The sequence below is a fragment of the Tiliqua scincoides genome, chromosome 3, assembly GCF_035046505.1.
Source record: "Tiliqua scincoides isolate rTilSci1 chromosome 3, rTilSci1.hap2, whole genome shotgun sequence".
NCBI lineage: Eukaryota > Metazoa > Chordata > Lepidosauria > Squamata > Scincidae > Tiliqua > Tiliqua scincoides.
This window is the reverse complement of record NC_089823.1, coordinates 172,410,539-172,434,761: the sequence shown is the minus strand read 5'-3', so window position 1 is coordinate 172,434,761 and position 24,223 is coordinate 172,410,539. Positions and strand designations below refer to the sequence as shown.

The 24,223-nt window shown below is 41.2% G+C and overlaps 1 protein-coding gene across 2 annotated transcripts; it reads left to right on the top strand.

The window, feature by feature from the left end:
* Window positions 1–28: 28 nt before the first annotated feature.
* Window positions 29–24,223, top strand: ABRAXAS2 (abraxas 2, BRISC complex subunit). 2 transcript variants are annotated; one of them, XM_066620380.1, is made up of 10 exons: window positions 32–117; window positions 5,778–5,883; window positions 9,055–9,145; window positions 11,364–11,400; window positions 12,646–12,712; window positions 15,983–16,173; window positions 17,280–17,399; window positions 17,951–18,035; window positions 20,228–20,342; window positions 22,243–24,223. In XM_066620380.1, exons 2-10 carry the CDS (start codon window positions 5,860–5,862, stop codon window positions 22,710–22,712), a joined length of 1,200 nt encoding a protein of 399 aa, XP_066476477.1. In that variant the 5' UTR covers window positions 32–117; window positions 5,778–5,859; the 3' UTR covers window positions 22,713–24,223. The 2 variants fall into 2 exon arrangements, with proteins under 2 accessions (XP_066476476.1, XP_066476477.1); XM_066620379.1 differs by lacking the exon at window positions 5,778–5,883 and having other exon boundaries at window positions 29–117.

The following is a 24,223-nucleotide window of genomic DNA, read 5'->3' as shown; positions in this document are numbered from 1 at the left end:
CGGGGGCTTGTGGGAGCGTGTTCGGAGGCGGCGGAGGGCTCCGTCATGGCGGCTTCCATTTCTGGCTACACGTTCAGTTCCGTCTGTTACTGCAGCGCCAACAGCAGCGCGGACCACGTGAGTGCCGAGCCCGCCTGGCGCCTCTTCCCGGGGTCGCTGGCGGGAGGAGGCAGGCAGCCACGGAGGCTGATGGGGCGACTGGCCCTGCGAGGGGCAGGGTGTGACGGGGCAGACCAGTCGTGGGGCGAGTGGAGGGCTGCGGGGCGGCGCCCGTGCCAGAGGAGCCACCCAGGGAGCCGGGGGACGCAGGCATGCGGAGGGAGGGGAGGGGAGGGGAGGGGAGGTTGGGCTGGTCCTGAAGCCTCAGTGGAGCCCTCAAGGAAGGGGGAAGGAGACTCATAGGGTTAAGGCAGTGGTTCTCAACCAGTGGGTCAGGGTTCCACCAGTGTGTCACGACCCAGTTTTTTTTGGGTCACGAAACTGACAGGGCAGATTAGGCTATTTAGTGGTTCCCAAACTGTGGGCCTCCTAGTGGGTCGTGACCCAAACTTTGGTGGGTCACAAAACTGACAGGGCAGATTAGAATGTTCAGCTGTTCCCAAACTGTTGGCCCACTAATGGGTTATGACCCAGACTCTGGTGGGTCATGAAACTGACAGGGCATGTTAGGTTACAAGTGTTAAGGTACTGTGTTCATCAACAGTTAAACAACCTGCTACTTGGAGCAGGGGGAAGCACTGCTACCCAATCACTGTAATAGATATACTCCTCCACATTTATAAATCAGACAACAGCCTCTAGGGCAGCAATTTTCAACCTTTTTTATCTCATGGCACACTGATAAAGCACTAAAATGGTCAAGGCACACCATCAGGTTTTTGACAATTGACAAGGCATACCATGCTGGGGGGGGGCTCACATCTCCTATTGGCCCTACTCATAAGTGACCTTCCTTCAAATACCTGTGGTGCACCTGTGAACTATTCATGGCACACCATTGTGCTGCAGCACAGCAGTTGAAAACTGTGGTGATCTAAAATGGGTGGTTAAAGTCTGAGGCATAAGTTACCTGCTGTGGGATCCATGCTCTGTAGAGGTATATGGCATCCTCTCTCTTTTTAAAAAATGGCTGTGATATCACATGAATCTGGAATGCTCTCCAGAAATTCATCCTGCAGGAGTTGAAAATACTGTATAGGAATAATTTTAAGCTTGTCTAATCTCATGGAATTCACCTATGGAATTCCCTTCCAGGAGAGCTGAGAACTAGTCCCTCCTTCATGACTTTTAGGCAAAGGCCCAAAACTTCTGTTTTGTCTGGCATTTGGTTGATGGGTGGATGTTTTCCCTCTGTGCCTCTGAAATACTACAGTGGGTTGACTGACTCCCTAGACTACTTTGCTTTGCCACTGGCTCAATGATATGTGTTAGGTTTGCTTTGTCTTGTTTTGTTTCACTGTTTTGTTTTTAAAGATATTGCATTTATTTAATTTTGTTTTTACCTATTGTGTTACTTGTACTTTTTGTTTTGAAGCTTTGTAAATGCCTTGGGCATTTACTTTGGCTTGGGAGAGGCGGGATATAAATTTCTCAAATAAAATAAATAATTTTCAAGAAAACTCTTTGTGAAAGAAGCTTGATATGGCCAGTTGTTGGTGTGTTTGTCAAATGTAAGCTGCTAGCTAGCATATATGAATTATCACAGTGGCAATGAGGTACTCTTCCCAACTTGTGCTTTCGGGTGTATAGGACAAATCCATAGGCTTAATTGCGTGTTTGGAGTGTTGGTATCCTATTAGTATTGTTACTCAATTGAATTTCTCTTTATACCACTACACAGTGATTTTCAACCTTTTTCATCTCATGGCACACTTGCCAAGGCACTAAAATTGTCAAGGCACAACATCGGTTTTTTGATAATTGACGAGGCACACTGCATTGCAGGTGGGGGGCTCATCCCGCAATGACCTTACTAATAAATGACACCCCCCCCAAAAAAATCCTGTGGCACACTTGCAGATCATTCACGGCACTCTGGTTGAAAATTGCTGCAGTATAGTAACTGAGTAGAAATGGTGGTGCTGGCTGTATTACTCTGCTTCAAAGAAAGCAGGATGACTTCAACAGTTTTCAGGTTGCCCTTGTACTATCTGAGTTTGAAAGCTTTAATCATATTTATCTATCTTCCTTTCTTTAACTGTTTGCTTTTTAGAAAACTGTATAAATGTTCCCTTTTGCTTCTGCGTGGTGTTGTAGATACTGTGAGATAAATTGGCAACTTGCAAACAATAGCACGTGCACATTTGAATGTGTAGCTAGGCTGCTGGAAGTGAATGTTGGTGCAAGATGGCCTACAAGTTAATATCTTGGAAGATGAAAGGACAAAATAGGTACTATTTGACCAAAATTGTATGCCTAGGCAACTTTCTTTTGTTTAAAAAAACCACTGAAGTGGTATAAACCTGACCGAAACTTAGTGTAGTAATGGTGAGATTCACTTGGTTTTTCTTTCTGAAGATAAATTCCATATTGACTAATGCTGATGTTACTTTTTAGAATGCACTTTTCTTGATTAGATTTCATTTCAATAAATATCAATTGCTTTTTTTTGTCCCCAAGGGACTAGTGAGGTGGCTTGCATAATATAAGTAAAAACAACTGTAAAAGCAGAGGACTGTAGTGAAAATAATACCACTGAAGAAAACCAGCTAACAAGAAGTTTGTCTTAGCCAGCTTTTGAAATATTGTCAGCAATGGGACCAGCTGCGCTTCATGGGGGAGGGTGTTCTGCCTGGGTATAACCTGGGTTCTGCCATTGAAACAGCCCTGTCGTGCATCTCCATCAACCATATCTTAGCAGATGAAGGGACACAGAGCAGCTTTTGATGACCTTGGTGAGTATGTAGGTCTGTATAAGAATAGGCGGTACTTCAGATACCCAGGTTCTAGAACTTTAAAGGAAATAACCAGTGCCTTGGATTGGACCCGGAAGCCTGTGAAGGTCAAAATGCCCTGGTGTAATATCCACTGAACCTCTGAGAACACTCTGGCCACAGCGTTCTGCACCAGTAGCTTCTGAACTATGTTTGCTGACAAGTCTATGTAGCCTTGTTTGGTACTAGCCATAACAAACTTCCAAGATAAAAAGTTGCTTTATAAGACACACAGTAAAATAAAACAAATGATGAAACTTCAGTAATAAACCATACACATGCTTACAGCCTGTCTCAAATATTTACCTGTTTGCACATAGTAGAAAAATTGCTTATCTATGGATGACAACTTCCATACAGAATCATTTAAAGACAAATAACTTATTTAGGTCTCTGACTTAAAACAGCAACTCTAGTATTGGTATGCTGTTAGCATGGTGGTCTTCACTAAGTTTCCTTTTTCTGGCAACAATTTAATACATGTGCTTGCTTCTGAAAAAGGAAGTGTTGATCCGTAGACCGTAACTCTGTTGTTCACTTTAAAAGTGTTCTGCGACTTTACATGCATGAAGTTAGGTACTTGCCTGATTTTATTCTTTTTATTCTCTGAGACCCAATATGAAATTAACATATTTGCTTCAATATATTGCACCTTTGTCTGCTTCCGTATTTTTGTGTTGGTTAAATCTTGGTTAACCACTGACATTTCAGTATGGCATGTTGTGTTATGGCTTGTTCCTCTCAGCAGTGAGCTCCTTTCAAATAATGTACAAGGAGATTTCCATAGTCTCGCTTCTGTTACCATATGCTTTTACTCTTTATGTTCTTTGCCCTAATCTTTGCTCCTGATTTAAACTGAAAGTCTATGAAAAAGGTCAGCTTTAAATTTTTGTACAATGCATATAGGTTTTAAGTTCTTTGTACATAATTTCCCTGTGGGCTTTTGTGCAGGCAGCATCCAGTGCCCCCATTCCTGTTTAACCACTTGCCCTTCTTGTGTAACCCATGCAGAGAGCCTGCAGTGAAGTGTGAATTTCTGACATACCGAACAAATGGGAGATGGAGAAAAACCCCTTTACCCTGTGTGTTAACTCTTTCCAAACTATGCTTTCTGCTAAGCAAGGAAGTGCTGCCAAGACCATGCAGATACTTCATTAGATTGCATATCATGCTTCACTAAAAGGATGAAACCCTGAATTGATTATTAACTCCAAACCATAGTTTAGACCGGGGTGTCAACCTCTACAACAGTCTGAATAGCATTCATAGTGTCTGCTGAGGACTAGAAGTGATGTTGTTAAACAGGCAATAACCAGAAATAACACTTTCTTCTCACCCAGTAACTCATTAGGTGCAAAGAACAGAAAATAGGCAGATATTTATAATATTTTCAAGTTATGAGAGAGCCCAGTTACCATATGAACTCTCTCAGCAGCGCTGCTTCTGCTGAGGCGTCACTTCACAGCTCTGGGAAATGCCTTGGCGGAAGCAGCACTGTTAAAGGTTAGCATGTGTGATAGTTGCTTCCTCTCCCAGGGAGGTCCCTTTCAGCAGCACTTTCATTTTGCAGCTTGGTAACTGATTGAGGCGCTGGGAGAGACCAGTTATCATGGGAGGCCCGAAAAGAGCTTTCCACAGGTTGTATTTGGCCCAGGAGCCTCGTCCACTTCCTCAGCTCTGCACTGCTCACACCATCTTCTGGGTCTCAGCCACCTAGCATGACAGGCTTCCCAGTGCTCCCAGCTTTGTGCTATGCTGGCTGGAATGGCAGTGTTCAAAAAGTTACAGATTTCAGCTTTTGAAATTCTGGATAAGGAGTAATCATCCTATATTTAGAGCTGCTAGTCACTGTTGAGACTGATCTGCCTGTCTCTTAACTCTGTTTTTCACAACTACTGTATCTAGCACCCTTTTAGGACACTATTGACTTGCTTTATATCTGAAAACCTTCTGAATACTTTATTATAAAACCTCATAATTCTTTATATGAGACTTTAAGAAAAGGACTTAATTGGGATTCCTGTGCTCAGGATTGGGGGTAGAGTCTCCTCATAAAGCAAAGCAGTCCTCTCAAACCTCTTGCCATTTGTTAATCTGCTTAATGCCTCTGGCAGAAGCCTTCATGGTATTCAATAACCAAAGCCATTCTGCATTTTTTTTAACATGTCAAAATATTTCTTTGGGGTTGGGGAGGAAAATACTTGAAGCCAAAAGTAATATGTATAAATTAAAACAATTTAACCCATTTTTGCCTGGCCCACAGATGTACACATTTGGTCTCTGTTGCATATATGCAATGTTGGGCAGAAATGGCTTACAGATTTTCTTGAAGGAATGTTCTCAGTCTTTTGTAATGTGGCTTAATTCTTGGATGATCTTTTTACTGAGCCATGCTGCTCTCTGATTTGGAAGTCCTGTCTTGCTTGAAGTACTTAAAATCTGTTTTGGCCCACATGCCCTAACAGATAGCAACCTAATGTTGCGTGTATACATTTGCAGGTACAGATGGAATGACTGCAGTAGTATGTAAAGTCATTACTTCATTCACGTGACCAACAGGTTACTGAATGTAACCTGTTATTGGCCTTGACTCCTAATCTGTCAAATAGGAATATGAACTGCAAACTTAAGTCTGGGGCAGAGTTCCGGGTTTTTCTAATCTAGACCTTGTAGCACTGAATTGAGGCTTATTTAAAAGAATCCTGTAAAAATTGGTAAACAGGCCCACGCATTTTATACTGAAGATATCAATGGCAATCAATGATATTGCCAAGGTGAGTGTAGTACAGTGGCTCTGTCTTTAGGGAAATCTATTTTAGCAGGTGCTGCTTTCTTGCATTATAGAGTAGCAGTGCCAGGGCTCCTGCAACAATGTCTGAGAAGGCTGCTGAAGAAGAGGCAGGCATGAGGAGGACCTCCCCCCTGCATGAATAGTGATGTGGCTGCTCAGGTGGGTTATTTTGCTGAACTGTCCTTTGGGACTGGTTGCCACTGAAGGGGTCTTTTCCTTAGGTTTGCTTCTTCATGGCACGGCAAGGGTACACAGCTCTTTCCCTTGGGTCACCGTTCTCTATGAGAGGGGGAGCTCTTTGGTACGCAGTGAAGAGGTCTAAGTGGCAAATGTGGGTAGTCACTTATTTGGTCCTCAATCAGGCCCAGGTGAGAGCTGGGTGTACGAGAGGGGGCTGTTATGGGAGACTTGAAGTGGCTCAGGTCCTTCCTAAAAACCAGATTCCAGAAAGCGGTGCAAGGAAACTCCTGCTTAACCACTTGACTGTTAAAGCTTTGGAATTCCACAATGTCTAATCTTGCCCCCTCCCCATAATCTTTAAACATCTGCATGAATCATGTATGAATCATGTATGGGTTGGCATATCGCTGGATTCAGTTATCCGCTGCTCAGGCCTGCGGGCCCCCCATGCACACCCTCTCAGGAGGCAAGGAGAGCTCTGCTCCTCTCTGAAGTGTCCTCTGAGTTCAGCAGAGCCCACGGACAGATATCCACGGCCTCTGCTGGGCTCAGACTAAGATTTAGAGCTCAAAACATGTGACTTCTGGTTTCTATGTGAAACCAGAAGTCACATGTTTTGAGCTTTAAAGCTCAGTCTGAACCCAGTAGAGGCCGTGGACATCTGTCCGTAGCCTCTGCTGAACTCAAAGGACCCTTCAGAGAGGAGCTGAGCTCCCCTTGCCTTCAGAGAGTCCAGACTGTGGGGGTGGATATTCCTCCCACATCCGCAGTTTTGGCTATCTGCAGGGGGTTCCGGAACAGAGACACACCTGTGGTGTTGCGGGTGCTATCTTATTTCCATGTGATAATAGGAAAGCTGTGGATTTCCTGAATCATCACCTGAGGTTGGTCATGGGTTGGATGAAGTCAACAAGATGATATTAAATTCAGATAAGACAGCAGGGCTATTAGTGAGGAAATCTGGGATCCAGAGTATAGATTGTAAGCCTGCTCTGGAAGGAGTTCAGACTTGTTCTTTCAAGGGGAGTGCAATTTGGGAGTGCTTCTGGATCCATTCTTGCAGGATGCCTCAGTGTTGACTGTGGTTGTTTTCCCAACTTGGTGTGTCAGCTGCATCCTTTCCTAGGTCAAGCAGCTCTCATCATGACTGTTCATGTGTTGGTTATTTCTTGGTTGGACTACTGTAATGTGCTCTTTGTGGTCTTTCCTTTGAAACCATTCAGTAACTTTGGGTTCAGTCCTGTCCAACTTTCCAGCATTGATGTAGCCCTGAGGTAAAGGAACAAATGTTCCCTAACTTTGAGGAAGCCTCTGTGACTGCCCCACCACCACAGGATGCAGCACGCACCCCATTGGCACAGCTGCATCAGCACTGGAAGGTTGGATAGGATTGAGCCCTTTGACTTGTGCAGCTTGCTGTATGGCTGTTGACCAGCACATGGTGTGCAGAGTAAATCATATCTTTGGTGCTCTGCCTGCAGTGGTTGCTAGCACTGTATGTTTGAGTACAGTTCGAAGTGCTGATTTTAACCTTTGAAATCTCTAAATGACCTGGGACCAAAGTACTGTCCTCTCACACATGAAACTGCCCATCCCCTGAGATCTTCAGAGAGGGACCTTTTGGGATTATTGCTGCTGCCAGAAGTATATGTGGTTCTCACTTATGAAAGGGCTTTCTTTGAAAGTGCTACACAGATGGTAGTACTGCAGGCAGTGAGGTTAACAGTTAACTTGGTTCCAGCACTGACTAAAAACCTTTGTTTACAGCTGGCACATTCTTTGTAATTTTGGTACTGGTTGTTGGGTGTGTTCTCCTTATTTGATTCTGGCATTATTGTTTGGTGTTGGAAGGGTTGATATATGACTTTTTAGTGAGGTTTTTCAAGTCTCATAGGGTGCCTCCCTAATGAGAAGGGAAAGCTCAGGATAGAAAAACACAATCAAGATGGCTTTTACTAGGTTAAATTCTGCTTGTTTTGCAATCAGTCTTAGGGTGCAATCCGAACCAGCTTTCCAACACTGGCATAGCTGTGTCAGTGGGGCATGTGCTGCATCCTGCAGCTGGGGGACACTCATGGAGACCTCCTCAAGGTAAGGCAATGTTTGTTCCGTTACCTCAGAGCTACATTGCCCTTATGTCAGTACTGGAAAGTAGGTTAGGACTGCGCACTTGAAGGTCTTGTCCCATGGTGAAAAGCCTGGTGAAAGTACTGTATGTTACATAGGGGCAAGATATTTGTGGTTCACAAATGCAGATAAGAAAAGCAGCTTGTTGAGTTGAGAATACAGTGGTGTGGGATTGACTTTATTTTTTGTTGAGGTTTCCAAATTCCTTTTACAATGGCAATTGTGTGTCTTGATGGCAAGACCAGCAAGCTATGATGTGGGGTAAAAATTTTGAGTGAAGAAATGGCAGCTAGGAAAGGGATTAAACAGCTGTTCACCTTCCTGAAAGCTGATTTTTTTTTAAGGCATTGGTGCTCTTTCATTTGTTCAACACTCATAGTTAGCACAAAATAATGGTTACAGAGGCAAATATGGGGGGCCATATTTGCGGATTCACTTATCCGCAAATCAAGTCCGTGTCCCCCTCCATGCACATCGCCTCTTCTGAGTCCGGCAGAGGCCACATGTCTATCCGTGGCATCTGCTGGGCTCAGTTTAAAAAAGTGACTTATGATTTTATGAAAAAACTGGAAGTGACTTCTTATTGCTTTATAAGACATTAAGAGGTCAAGGGAAGCTCCTGAGTAGAGTTCCCCTCGCCTTCAGAGGGTGGGTGGGGTTGTTCCCTGGTATCCACGGTTTCAATTAACCACATGGGGTTCCAGAACAGAAACCCCGCAGATACAGGGGCACGCAAGTACATCTGCATTATAATTTCAGAAATACAGTGGCAGCCTGCTGAGGTAACAGGTGTCTCATGCCTGAAAGTACTGCCTCCTTAAAAAAAACAACACTTATGATTTGTTAATACGCCTTTGCGTCAAAGCTATTTTACACTTTGATTGCTTGTCGCTTACTGGTAGCGAAACGTCTTGATGAAATTGTAGTAACTTTGTTTTCATTCACTGTAACTTCTGAAAACTGCATGAAGACAAAACAGAGTACATCTACTTTGTCATAATCAGAATATTTTTTCCATTTTAGGAGGGGTTTCTGTTGGGAGAGGTAAGACAAGAGGAGACGTTTAGCATTAGTGACTCTCAGATCAGCAACACTGAATTTCTTCAAGTAATTGGTGAGTACCACTAAGTTTCTACAAAGTGTGTAGATCTTTAATTTTACATCTCTAGTCTGTAACAGATCTCTCATAAGCACAGTTGCTGGAACTACTAAATAATATTCGCAGTAAATTACGAGTATTTTTAAATCTCGCTTTCTATTGGTGTATGCATTTTTTGATTCATACTATATTTTTACATTAAAATAAGCTATATCCTATGTCTGCTTAACCTATGCAACCCTATTCCAGAGGGTTTGCCAACTCTATAGAGTGGTCTTCTGGACATATGTAGGAAGGTACTGTACCAGTGAGGTGGTGGAAATTTCCTTTCACTTGCAATCCTTGGGCTATAGCCTTGTGTGCCTGTAACTTAATATTCTTTTTAATTTTATTACAGCATTTATATATCGCTTTTCTCAACAGACTCAAGGTGACTTGCAGGCTGAAAATCAATTTTTCAATGAGATTTTTACAAACATTACAACAGACTCAAGGTGACTTGCAGGCTGAAAATCAATTTTTCAATGACATTTCTACAAACATTGCATAAGAAATCTCATTGAAACGTTCATTTCTCCATACGTTTCCCTTCATCCTGGCTGCCAAGTCTTGCACTCTCAAGTCTATACTCTTAGTTAATGGTTAACATAAATGAGTAGTATTATAGAAGCGAGAATTGGTCTTAGTCACAGCAGTTAATTTTAAGATAAAAGGAGCTGTCCTTTTATACACAGTAAATATTCATAATTAGTGGAAGGGTGGGGGCAGCTTCGGTAGTTAGAGCTTAAAAAGGTTATAATGGATTATCTTACTGGCAATATACAAAACAGTATCTCATGGAGCCCAGCGCCTGTAAGTTGCTGAGCTCTGGCCCCCCAATTTCAAGTCCATAATTATGTTTGTAATGCTTGATAGTTTCTTTATATACAAACCTATCTAACCTGTATGTTAGCAAGCCACCAATTCAGCTTTCAGGGCAGACACAGCATAGGTTTAATTTGCTTATATTCAGATTTAATTTCAATTAGGCTTTATTTAAAAAAGCAACTTAACTTTTTCAGAAAGTAGGTTCTCAACCACCCGTTTTAAAATGAGTGGGAAGTACTATAAGTCTTTGAAACTGGGCAGAGGAAAACGTTATGTGTCATAAAGTGTCATAATCCATTTCAGTCTTATTTAAAATAGTAGCCCTCTATGCTGCAGTTAACTTTACCTCATGGAATTGAGGTTTTCTAAAGTCTATAATATTGAAGGGCTGAAACCTGTCACAATAGCTATTTTATGCCCTCCTAGGCTTTACATGTGCAGATACTGCTCTTTGCCTCACTAGCTTGTTTGACATTGAACACGTCACTGATAGTGCACTAATAGTGCACATTTTAGCACTGCACTCCCGCATTCCCGTATTAAGTCTTTCATTGAGAGATGAATTCTTGGAGGTTGCAAAGGTCAAGTCAGTTTGACTCAGTAAGTTCCTTGATAATAATACATGGAACTCAATTCACTAGGGCTGCTTGATTTATGTTTTGAGTACAGTAACAAGTCCCAGGTGCATGTTAGGGTTTGTTTCTGTATAAGGAAAAATTAAAGAGCAGTTGGGTCATGACAGTGTCCATGTGCACCTGGGTATGTTTTCCAATCCAGCAGATCCTCAACTGAACTTTCAAGTATTAACCTGAGCTGTTTAGAACATGATTCAGCTGCAAGAGGAAGGGGGGGACAACGCTCTAATTCAGAAGTTTGGCAAAATTTTCTGAATACTGTATTTTACTCATTGGAACAATATTTTTATTATAATTAACAGATGACTGAATCAATCACTGATGTTAGATAATGAAATCCTGTAATGTAAGCTTAATGTTTGTATAAAAGATACTTCCTTGGGCCCCCTCCCCCAAACCCCAGTTGGAAGTTTAATTGATATTGATAAATACATGCCCACTAAACAGTACTTGATTACTGGATTAACTTTAAGAAGATGTTTTATGCAATTATGTACATGCAATATAAGAAAGTCATAAGAATCCTAAATTATCTCATCTCACAGGGAGTTGCTATTGTGGTCATCATGAATTTCTCATCCATTTTGAGGGCAACACATGTTCTGGGAGATAAAAGTGCTTGTACGCTCATTGTCTGAGATGTAGAAAAACATGCAAGATACACATCTGCAATCTTTCCCTCATGGGTCTTGAATAATTAACATATGCTTTGTCATTTAATTTTGTTTCAGAAATCCATAATCATGAACCTTGTTCAAAACTCTTTAGGTAAGCTACTCTCATCTTCTGTCTCCACCCTAGTTTGCTCCAGTATCACTGTAATTGGGTTGAATCCAGCATTAAGCTCTCCAGTATTGGCCAAAGTGAGCTTTCTGCCTGGATGCCGGCCTTTTTTTGTATAGAAAAATAATAATTGCAGCAGAAGATACTGTTGAACAAACTAAATGTTGAATAGACCTGTAAGTTTCTCATATCATATGAAGTAAAAATATACGTTACATTAAAGAGTACCTATAGGTCTTTTGCTGTGACTGTTCTTATGTCATGCAAGTTTAGTTTAAACAAACAAAAAAACCCTGATTCTTTTAAGGAAAGGTTATGTGTTGCTTTCTAAGTGTTTGTAGATGGTCTTTGGCTACAATAATAATGCAACAGCCTAGATGTTCTGTTCTCACTGAGATATTAATTGAAAGAAAACTTCCAGTTAGGTTCAGCTATTCTTTGGCTCTTTGTGTGCAAAATGTTCCATTTCTGTTCAGAAGCCATAATCTAATGAATTTTGATGCTGTATGTGTTAAATGTAGTTCCTAGTAATATTCCTATGTTCTTTACTAGTTTCTTTGGCATGCGTGGACATATAATAGTGCACTGCAAGTATTAAGATAACTAGCCATGGGAAGAAGATATTGCAATCTGTAGGGAACTGGATTCAAAATTTCTTCCTTATGAAGAGCCTTTTGATCTGATAAGATAGCTTCCTATACTACAGTGGACCCTCACTTTACAGTGGTAATCCAGAGACACCATTGTATTGTGAAAATGTAACATGAATCCAATAATGGGGTTTTTTTTTGCTGGCTCTAGAGGAGATGCTTTACAGCATGTTTGCAACACTCCTGGGCTGGCATAGGGAACCTGCACCAGCCCAATGAGCACTCTGGATTGTGCTCAGTCTTATAGGCTAGTTTGACAGATCTGTATGTATGAATTCAAACAAGACTTCAAGTATGGGCTTACTCAAAATCAAGTCAAGGACAATTCACTTTTATGGTTTATCTATTCTGTCTTGACTGTAAAATACTTGTTGCCAAACTAGTTGTAGATTTTTTCCAGTGGTGAATTTCACTACTTATCTAAACACCCCATCTCTTTTTCTATGAGTTGGATCATAAAAATATAATGTAGTGAGGTTTGCTCTCCTCAAGTATACCATTATAATCTATGAACTAAACTTATTCTTTACATGTGACTGTCTGATGTGTAAGCTGAGCTGACATCTTCTTTGTTTTAAAGCTTTTATGACTATTCCGGTAAAGTCAGTGAAGACAATTTGAATCAGATTCTTAAGGATCGGAGAAAAGTAAGTTTATGTATCTTTGTGAAAATGTGTTTTCCTATAAGTAATAGGGCTCCTACAAGAAAAAGTAATTAATGTTTAGAGTTTAGAACACTTTAGCAATGTTAACTATTCAAACAAAAGCAGTATTTGTGTTTTTTATTTCTCTGGAAATTTATAATCTGCTATACAATTTAAATTGGAGGACAAACTGTAACTTTGACACGTCTGTGTACATCAAATCCTTCACATGTTTTCTACAAGGCAAGTCAATGGCTAATGCTGCTTTCAGTAGTTAGAGAGAATTTTCCCATTGCTTTCTTATCAAACAAAAATACTTGATTCTTGAAGTGTTAAGAGAAGGTTTTTTAGGTAGCAAACTCTTTTGTTTGAAGTAGTCTTTGTGTCCAGTTCAAGTGTGCAACTTCAGTTTTCTGATCTAGGTTCTAGAACAGGGGTGTCAAAGATAAGGCTGCGGGCTGGATCCAGCCCGCAGAGCCATTTTGGATGCCCCCCCCGGACTTTGGGGGAGTTTGGGGCTGCCCCATCCCTGCTCGCCTGCGGTTGGAAGGGGCGACTGAGGGCTAGAGCAGCAGCGCGTGGCGTCCCCGGCCCTCGGTCCTCCCTCCGGGCGCAAGCAGGGCTTGCCCGCAGCCAGAGAGAGTTCCAAGGGCTGGAGCAGCCGTGCACGGTGTCCCCAGTCTTTGGTCCTCCCTCCAGCCATGGCCAGAGCTCTTCCAGACTTCGGTCGTGGCCGGAGGGGGCCTGGGAGCCGCAGCCGCTGTGCATGGCTTCCCTGGCCCTGACTAGTGGCAGGCAGGTGGGGGCTGGGGGTGACTGGGAGGCTTGGCTGGCTGGCAGGCAGGGGATGCTTTGTGGTAGAATGGGGGATGGGGAGTGAAGTAGCAGAGCAGGGGGAAGCCTCAGCTTTTTAAAAAACAGGAAATGATGTCACAAGTGACATCACTTCCTGTGTTCAGGTCACTTTCGGGTGCCACATTTGGAGTTCGGCCCTCAGCAGGTGCCCTGAATCCAATGTGGCCCCCAGGATGAAATGAGTTTGACACCGCTGTTTTAGAATGTTCTTATCTGAATTCTTAATTTTTGAGATTTCCAGGTTGCTTTTTCTCTATAAGATTTATTACTGGCAGTAGTAAAGCATAAGGACTTAAGGGAAGGAAAGCTTTTAGGTATGCTGTGATGAACAATATGCCAGAGTTGAATGTATTCCTGGTCCATTAAAATCTGTCTGAATATTGGTTATGGTACATTACTGAAATAGTCAACAGTTTTATATGCAACTGTTATCAAAGTTTTATAAGAAATTTACTGTAAAATATAAAGCAATTGGTGCTTTTTATTTCCTGTTTTTACAATATGTACCTCTTTGAATATGTATGATTATTTTCTGTATAGATATATTGGCAACCTTCAGTCTCGAAAGACTATGGTATCGCGCTCTGAAAGGTGGTTCTGGCACAGCGTCTATCTAGTGTGGCTGAAAAGGCCAATCTGGGAGTGACAATCCCTTCCACACCAGGAGCAAGTGCAGTCTGTCCCTGGTTTGTCTCCCTGGCTATGGGCCTTCCTTCTTTGCCTCAGACTGTTGGCCAAGTGTCTCTTCAAACTGGGAAAGGCCATGCTGCACAGCCTGCCTCCAAGCAGGCCGCTCAGAGGCCAGGGTTTCCCACTTGTTGAGGTCCATTCCTAAGGCCTTCAGATCCCTCTTGCAGATGTCCTTGTATCGCAGCTGTGGTCTACCTGTAGGGCGCTTTCCTTGCACGAGTTCTCCATAGAGGAGATCCTTTGGGATCCGGCCATCATCCATTCTCACGACATGACCGAGCCAACGCAGGCGTCTCTGTTTCAGCAGTGCATACATGCTAGGGATTCCAGCACGTTCCAGGACTGTGTTAGGAACTTTGTCCTGCCAGGTGATGCCAAGAATGCGTCGGAGGCAGCGCATGTGGAAAGCATTCAGTTTCCTCTCCTGTTGTGAGTGGAGAGTCCATGACTCGCTGCAGTACAGCACTGTACTCAGGACGCAAGCTCTGTAGACCTGGATCTTGGTATGTTCTGTCAGCTTCTTGTTGGACCAGACTCTCTTTGTGAGTCTGGAAAACGTAGTAGCTGCTTTACCGACGCATTTGTTTAGCTCGGTATCGAGAGAAAAAGTGTCAGAGATAGTTGAGCCAAGGTACTCAAAGTCATGGACAACCTCCAGTTCATGCACAGAGATTGTAATGCAGGGAGGTGAGTCCACATCCTGAACCATGACCTGTGTTTTCTTTAAGCTGATCGTCAGTCCAAAATCTTGGCAGGCCTTGCTAAAACGATCCATGAGCTGCTGGAGATCTATACAGAAAATGTTTCTGTATAGAATTGTTGCACTATTAAGGCTTTTTCCAAGTTTGACTTTTTGTATGAAAAGAGATAAGCAGATAGTGTCCAAAGTAAGTGTATGATTTCAAATTTAGTCAAAGGCCACAATTTAGAAAAGCCCTTTAAGTTTATTTCAGGTGTTTGTAGCTTTTCATTCTGTTAGAAATATGTTCTGATGCATCTGTCCTTCCAAATTGCTTTTATTTAATGGTGGGAAGAAGCAACTTATGGAATCATTTCCGTTATCCAGTGCAGGAGTGCTTGTGGGTTTTACTGATTTTGTTTGAATCAGATGCTTGTGATGAAAGATCAGTACAACTAGTTCCACGTGCCTTTGGAAACTCGGGCTTCTCCAGCAATAGTTACCCATACCACATGGCAAAATTTTTCAAAACTCGAGAGGAATTCAAGAGCAGTTTGGTAGGACCTGAAGGGGGGGCTGTCACTCAAATGTAAATGAGTTGTGATTTACTCAAGCCTTTGGGCACTCCTCCGCTAGCACAAATCTTATTTATAAACATGAAAATAGTGCTCCTGAAAATGTATGGCTTAGGAGATACCACATGGGTGATCAATCTACCCGTCTCTGATTGGCTTAGAAGCTGACTGATATTTGCCAACAGATCTCTGAAACAAAGGCATTCCCATCAACAAAAAATGTAATCATCTGCAAGGGGGATTACAAATAATGTGGTGAGATTCCATCTTCTGTATATTCTAATACTGTTGCTTTTCATTATGACAGCACATGGAAACACCATTATTTTTATAATTGGAATAACTATGCTGAAGATTTCTTGGCATTGTGTTGGAACTTCTGTAGCTCATTTCTCTTGGCTTTACTTCTGAAGCATCAACAGATAAAATGGTTTTTATCCTTTAGTTAAGATTTTCTCTTATCCTTTATTGTAGAACGTTATTGGATGGTACAGATTTAGGAGAAACACTCAGCAGCAAATGTCATATAGAGAGCATATCATCCATAAACAGCTGACACAGATTCTTGGAGTGCCTGACCTTGTCTTCCTTCTCCTCAGTTTCATCTCTACTGCAAATAACTCAACGCATGCATTAGAATATGTTCTCTTTAGACCAAACAGAAGGTAAATGACTCCTTGATGCCAACAAAAGTATAATCTTCAATCATTCCTTTTTATTATAATTACTAATAATGGAAAAGATATTCAGATACATCCCAAGTATGGGGGTTGTAGTATGGTAACGTACAGGTCTTGAAAAGGCTTTTCCAATAATTCATTTCTTCATATTTATGAAGTGCAGGAATTTTTGAAGTGAATTGCTTTTCTTCCCCCTACTGAGCTCAAACTCTAGTAGCTTGGGCAGTTTCTAGAATTTTTAAACTTAATGCTACAGATAGCCTGAAAAAGTGAACGTGTTTTGTTTCCAGTATGTTGCTGTGAGAAGGGTTCAAAAAATATTGTCCAGCAATGCGATAGCTTTTGTTATAAATATCTTGCATTCCATCAAGATCTCAAAGCACTTCACAAGATCTTAATAGTATTGAAATTGTGGTTATTCAGTTAAAATAGGCAGATTTGGTAAACAGTCCCATTCATGCATCATGAAACAATACTTATTATCAATAGTTTTTCTGTATCAGTGTTTAAGTCAAAGGGTTAGCTTGGATTGGGGTGCCCAAACTCCGGTCCTGGGGCCACTTGTGGCCCTCAAGGCCTCTCAGTGCGGCCCTCAAGGAGCCCCCAGTCTCCAATGAGCCTCTGGCCCTCTGGAGATTTGTTGGAGCCCACACTGGCCCAGCGCAACTGCTCTCAGCTTGAGGGCGACTGTTTGACCTCTCGCGTGAGCTGTGGGATGAGAGCTACCTCCACTGCTCATTGTTTTACATCTGTGATGCAGTAGCAGCAGCAAAGGAAAGACTAGCCTTGCTTTGTGCAAAGCCTTTTATAGGCCTTGAGCTATTGCAAGACCTTCATTCATTCATATAAGTTCATCTTTAATATATTCATTTATGTGAACTTATGTAAATTTATTCAAATTTTAAATGTAAATTAATTCCCTCCCCCCCCCCCGGCCCCTGACACAGTATCAGAGAGACATTGTGGCCCTCCTCCATAAACTTTGGACTCCCCTGGCTTGGATTAATGCTGTTAGTGGATTTTCACTTGTAGAAATTTTGTGTGACTTCTCCATAAAGGTTAACTATTGTCTTTCTCAACTTTTTCTACAGGTATAATCAAAGAGTGTCACTTAGTATTCCTAATCTAGGTAACACAAGCCAGCAGGAATACAAGGTCTCTTCAGTGCCAAATACTTCCCAGAATTATGCCAAAGTGATTAAGGAGCATGGGTGAGCATCCAATATGCAATATTGTTACTTGGCATACCATGAAACATACATGGACTTAAGAAATACGGAGCTCTTAACTATCTGCCCCTCTTTTGACTCTGATTCTTAAGCAATATATAAAAGTCATTTAAATATTGATCCATTTGAAACACGTTTACAGGAAAAGCAGGTGTGATCAAGATTATCTGTAGAAGGTCTCCATGTGTAGAATCCTGTGGAGTAGATTATGAATCCTCCGCCTTTTGGGTATACAGTGGGTCAACTTTCTTATTGCAATAAAATAATTATCAAGGTAGTTTTTCTGTTTGCTACCTTGGAGATGAAATATTCCTCCACAATTGTGTTAACAACAGGTTGAGCAAGGATAATCTGCAGAGGCTCTGAGCAGAGTAGAGTTCATCTACTGATGCCTGGAATGTAGTTTTTTTTATAAAGTTCAGTTTATTGTTAATACATAATTGCCCTACACAAATTGCTTTGAAGGATATAAATAGCAGAATTTGATAGATCTTTTCTAATGAATTTTTTTCTGCATATACATTTTCTTTTAGTACTGATTTTTTTGATAAAGATGGCGTGATGAAGGACATCAGGGCTATATATCAGGTTTATAATGCACTTCAGGAAAAAGTACAGGTAACTCTTATTTTAATATTAGTAATTTATTGTGACACCTTCCTGGGCTTTTGATAATGCAGAGCAGCAAGAAAATCAGTTTTATTTTAAATTTAAATGTCTCAGAAATAACTTCGCTTTTCTTTAATGGCTGAATGTTCAGTTAATAAATCCTTCAGCCTACTTAGCCATATTAAGTCTATAAACATGAATATAATTGTCTGCTAGCTTGCCTGATTTAAGACTGAAATTTATGGCCATAAAGACAGAGGACCAATTCAGTTGTTGGGTTCAGTCTCTCTTTAGGATTTGTCTGAACAGAATACTGAATTTTTGCAGCTGCATTTGGGAGTCTGTTTTTTCCTCTGTCCTGCCCTCACAGTATTTGATTACAGCTTAGGATCACGTAATTGGGAGACTCCAGCGGTAGCAACCGCTCCCAGAGATGACAGAGCAACTCACTCTGTCATCCCTGCTGCTTTCTGGCAAATTGACTTCCTTGGAGGCCCCTCTGAGGAAGTCTACCTATAGATGATATAGGTGAGAACAAGCAATGAAGAAGCAAGTTGCTGCTGTTACCTGCCAGAGACTTCAGAGAGCCACCCAGGTGAGCTCTCGTAGGCCCTTGACCAATGCTTAATTTCAAAGAAGAAAGCTGCTAGGTCTTCCATCTGACCATGCCTCAGAATGACTGTATAAAGCAAAAAAGTGACTTCCAGTTTTCATCAAAACTGGAAGTGATGTTTTCAGTGCCTTATAAGGCATAGGGAGGCCCATGGAAGCCTTTTGGGGCCTCTGCGGGATTCAGAATTCCTCTGTGGGACTTAGAATACCCTCTGGAAGCAAGGGAGCACAGTCCTCCAGAGAGTGGGGGAGCATCACCTTGTATCCACAAATTCAGGTATCTGCGGGGGAGGGAGAGGGTTCTGGAACACCTGTAGTTTTTCTCTTTTCTGTGAACTGCCTTAGAAATTTGCCTAAAGGGAAATATAACAACCAACACCATCATAGCAGCAAAATATTTAGTGAATACTAAGCAAGTGGGAGATACTCAGTAGTAATTGTGTACTCCTTCAAATAAATTTTCAGCAGAACTCAGAAGTGTTCTTGTTAAGTGAGCTTGCGCTGATTGTTCGTTCTCAAAAGACATCTGCATGTTGTCTTGCAGAAAATAATGTCCCCAAAGCTTGTAAAAAAACTTGCACCGTTCAACCCAACAGAAAACAGGAAGATAAAGAATGTTCACTTCAGCACATAATATTAATTAATATATTTTTCAACAACAATTCACAAAGTGGTTTACAGACAACATCAAATAATTAAATGGCTTCCTGTCCAAAGTGCTTACAATCTAAAAAGGTGCAGAAGAGCATCAGCAAATGCCCAAAAGAAAAGACACAGTGAAAGTATCTTCTGTCTTGAGGGAGATTTACTGTGTGTTGATATGGCTCTCAGTGCACTCATCAGTCTCTCTTTGTGAATCCAGAACTTAGCTATTAAGATCCTATAGGGCAGTTTTTCTCACACATTACCACCAAGACCCACTTTTAGTAACTTGTTGAAAGCAGGGGTCTGTAACATTTCCCCAAATGCAGCCACATACCATGGTAGCATCAAGTCTAATATATTAAAAATAAAATATTGAAATGGAGACCCACCTGAAATCGGCTTGCAACTCACCTAGTGGGTCCGAACCCACAGTTTGAGAAACACTGCTATAGAGAATGTTTGAGAGTATATAGTGCTTTGCTGGATCTGGTTAATGTCTGGATGAGAGACTGGCTGGGAATCCCATGGATAGTGCCTTGAGTTCCATGATTGAAAAAAGGCATTTATAGATAAAATATCAGTAAAATAAAAAATGGATAGCAGAAAATATTCTCAAATGGTGGAATTGAAAGCCTTTTGGAGCTGAATGATCTTCTCTGTCAGTCTGAAGAGAAGGGAAACACAGAAGGACCGTTCCTAATCTCTCGTAGAGAAGGAATTTCAGAACTGTAGTACCATCCTCAAGAAGGCCCTGTCTGTGATACCACCAACCAAATTGCTCTGAGCAAACAGTGGCAGATTCCCCTTTATTCCAATCACTGAGGTTTGAATACATCTTTATTTCATTTGTCAATTATTAGCATCTTATTGTGCATCTGTCCTTCATCTTGATTTCTATATTACATTTCTACTAAAGTTGCTCAAACTAACTGTGTTTCTCCCAGGCAGTATGTATAGATGTAGAGAAAAGTGAACGAGCTGTTGAATCTTTCCAGGCGGAAGTGAATAAGCTAAAAAGGCAAATTTCACAAAGGAAGAATGAAAAGGAGAAGGAAATAAGTAAGCCTTTCGTTAAATGTTTTATCCATTTTCCTAACCAGATAGAGACCATTCTAGTGTGTGATAGAACAAAATCCAAAGCTCAACAAACTCTGGTATTTTAGGGAGTTTGTAATATAGCCCAAATTGAAATGGGTCTGGATCAGAAGTGCCAAGTATCCAGGAGAATAATGCTGCAGCTGCCTTGAAAATCCATCTTGGAGTCAGTGATCCTTGCCGGCTTTTTCATAATTCCAGGCATGCTTTTTCATTTTACAAATCTGTGTTGTGATATTGGGCAATTACAAAAACCTGATGTGATGGGGGAGGGGTTTGCATTTTCCTTGAAATAGAATGCTTGCAAAGCTTGTGGTCTCTCCCCCCAAACATGCTTTCAATTAAATATTCCCCTTCATTTATTGAATAGAGCAGCCATTTTCAACCACTGTTCCATGACACACTGGTGTGCTGTGAGTGGCCCACAGGTGTGCCACTGGAATTTGGGGAAAGGTCATTTGTTAATAGGGCCAATGGGAGATGTGAGCCTCCCACTGGCAGCATGGTGTGCCTTGTCAATTGTCAAAAACCTGGTGGTGTGCCTTGACCATTTTAGTGCCTTGTCAGTGTGCCATGAGTTGAAAAAGGTTGAAAAATGCTGGAATAGAGTATTGTAGACTTTTGTTTTCCACTATCTTTCTAGTTGGGCAGAGATGACAGAAGCAGTATTCAGATAATACACCCAGGCACCAACTGCTTCATCTCTCCCTGTAATTGCTTGTAGAGACATAATTTTAACAGTACTTAAATTGACCTCTTTATGATTATGTTCCATTGATTTCCATGTTCTTGGTGCCATCATTATGACACTAGTAATATGTATTCCAGCCCATAGTTAACTGTTGGCAGCAGCTACTGGCTTGCTAGCTGTTTGATTCAAGGATGCAAGATTTGAGACTGAGGTTGGCTACATTTGAGGACAGAGAAAAGGGATAGATCTGCTTTTGTCCTTCCTCAAATTTAGGTCCCATTAGAAATTCTCTTGACCTAAGAAGCATATCCAGTAGTGACACTGTTGACTAGAAGCTGGTTGAAATTAAATCTGGCAGGCTCCAGTCTGTCCTTGCATAACTGCAGTCCTTAGAGGAAATAATTGTATGCATACAGATACGGTAAAACTTGTGGTGGTTGGCATTGTTCAAGCAGCAAACTTGGCTAACTGGAATCTTCACCTGCTGCCTCAGGCAGGCAGAGATGCCATTAAAGAGTGCTGCTTAACAAAGCATCAGTTAAGCAAGCCTCCAGCTCCCTTCCTCACTTTCGATGGAGATTCCTTTGCAGCCCTCATGGGGATGGATGTAGAATGTCTCCGAGATGGCCCTCTAGGAATGAAGAAGGAAGGAGTGCAGAGCATCACCACAGAGGGAGTGGCTTATAAGTCTTGTGAAAGCTTTGTTAACCCTCAACCCCCGTTCTTGCTCCATATCAAAATGTTTACTGTGTGCATGCACACACAGATGCACTCTCCAGTTCCCAAACAGTTATTCCATCTTGTGTCGAATTCTTTTTGAGTGGCAGTAAGTGCACCCTGTAACACAGACTTAATGCTTTCTGTCTATTTAAGATTCTCTGTCAGTTTGAATAAGCAAGGCCATTTGACTTAAGCTCATTTGGCCTTGATTTAACCTTTTACACCTTACGTGAATTGTGCACTAGCAGAGTTATTTTCATGGGAATGGAGTTCAGTTTACACTTTCAGCATTGGAATTTTTTCCTTCAGATGACTTGCTTAAACACAGTTGATCACAGAACGTGCGTTTCCTGTAGTATCAAAACTTCTCCATAAACACAAAGCAGGGTGTAACTAGACAAGTTGTCTGTCTTTGGCAGGTAATTACAGTACTTATTTTATTACCTCTTATAGGACTACAGCAGGCCATCTTAAGCAGACAAATGTCAAATGATACCTTGGAGCCTATATTCATCCCTCGAATGTCCCATGCTGGATTTGCTGTAGAAGGTAGTACTCTTGAAGATTCTGATGCTTCTGACCCACCTCCTCCTTATGCTGACTTCAGTGTGATCAATCACGACAGTGTTGTCCGCCCTGGTGTTCTAGAAAGCAATGTTTTCATGCCTCGACCTCAAGCAGTGGGCTCTTCTAGTTATGTTTCTCCAAATACAGGATTGAAGCATTCTGGCAATGGAACATCCATGCCATCCTCTTCCCAAACAACAGCTGGTGACAATGTTATTGAATCTGAAGACAGTGACTGTGAGAACTTGCTTGAACCTACAGAGTCATCCGACAGTGAATACATACAGTCAAAGGATTCTCGGCCCTTGACACATGTCGATGGAGATTCCAGGAACACTCAAATCTCCCAAATTTAATAGAACATAAGCTTAATATAGCACTATCTTTCCTAATTGTTACAGAAATATTTTGGGATTTAACTTGGAGTAAATGAGCTACAGAAATGGATTATTGTGCACAGCAGCTATAGAAGACTTGCAGTGAGATGGCTTGTTCACTTTGTGATACACTTTTGCAAGTTTTATAATGGAATCATAAGGATAATCAAACTAATATTTGATGAGATTCATGGGTGTACTGGTAAAAAAGCAAACTGAAATTTGGGGGGGGAAGTGTCTTGTAGCTTTTGTTGCCGTATTCTCTGTAAGAAACATGAGATTTCGCAACTAAGCACAGTCTCAAAAAATCAAAGCTTACCTCGTGCACTATCATGCCTTGAATTTTAAGGGGGGGGGGGGCGTTATTTCTAAGAACTTTAATCAGCAGGCTTTTAACCATGAAGCCAAATAGATCATTGCCAGAAAAAAGAAAAAAAAAACCTTTGATAATTCCTAGAAGCCTGATTGGAGCAAATGTGAACTATCTTCTCTGCATGTTCTTTTAATAGAGACGAAGTTTGTTTCAATCTTTTTTTTACTAGCCTAATGTGAACCACTTAAAATTATGGTTGCCTTTTATGTAGAAAAGTGATTACCAGTGAATCATCAATGAATGTCTCAAGCATAAATATCTGGTGGATTGAAAGTGACTTTGCCACACTAACATTTCATTTTTGTTCTAAAAATGTGAAAAGCAGAAAGTGGCAATACATGTAGTCTTGGCAGAATTTGGCTTAGACCTCTGCAAATGTTAAAACAATGAGAACTGTTCACAACTGTGCAAAAATTGCCAAATCTATAAAATGTATGCGAGTTGTGAGAAATGAAAGGCTGTTTAGTAAAATTTGCTTGGGTTTTCCTCTTAAATTTAAATTTGTAACTCTTGTTGGGGGGAGGGGGTATCTTGTGATTTTGGAGACAGGAAGTGGACACTGCTCAAAGAATGTTGGATGCACTTATACTTTAGTTATGCTTGCAGTAAGGTTTTTGCCCAAAAAGATACAAGGTGGTGCTATTAAAACTTTCTTAATCTGACTTTCCTTTCAGCAAATGGCACACTCACAGTCTGTGTTAATAGACTTTAAATATTTGATTCCCAAGACGAAAATCTCAGTAGCTAAACACCTGTTTGTTGACCTCTGTTCGTTTGTACTAACCAAAACAAAGTGGCTTTGAAATATGGTGGTAATACTTATGTCTCCTTGGATGTTTGGGGCTTTAAACACGTCTCTATTTTCAGTACTTACTCTTGGGCCTTAACATGATGTGTTTTGTTTTTCTCATTGCTGCAGTCGATTCTAATTCACAATAAGTGTGTTTGAGTTTTATTAACTTTGGGTATCTGCAAGCAACTATAGTGCTGGTTTAAGTGCTGTTGCCATCTCATCAATTCATTCAAGAAGGTTAAATTTTATGTTGCACAGAAACCTTTAATGTACATCTCTGACAAAGCAGTTAAATGTGACAATAAAATCTTATTTAATCCTTTA

Coding starts and splice junctions, on each gene's coding strand:
- ABRAXAS2 (XM_066620379.1), top strand. CDS start 46: ATGGCGGCTTCCATTTCTGGCTACACGTTCAGTTCCGTCTGTTACTGC. Junction 16,174..17,279: donor CTCTTTAGACCAAACAGAAG/GTAAATGACTCC, acceptor CTTTTTCTACAG/GTATAATCAAAGAGTGTCAC. Junction 17,400..17,950: donor AAAGTGATTAAGGAGCATGG/GTGAGCATCCAA, acceptor ATTTTCTTTTAG/TACTGATTTTTTTGATAAAG.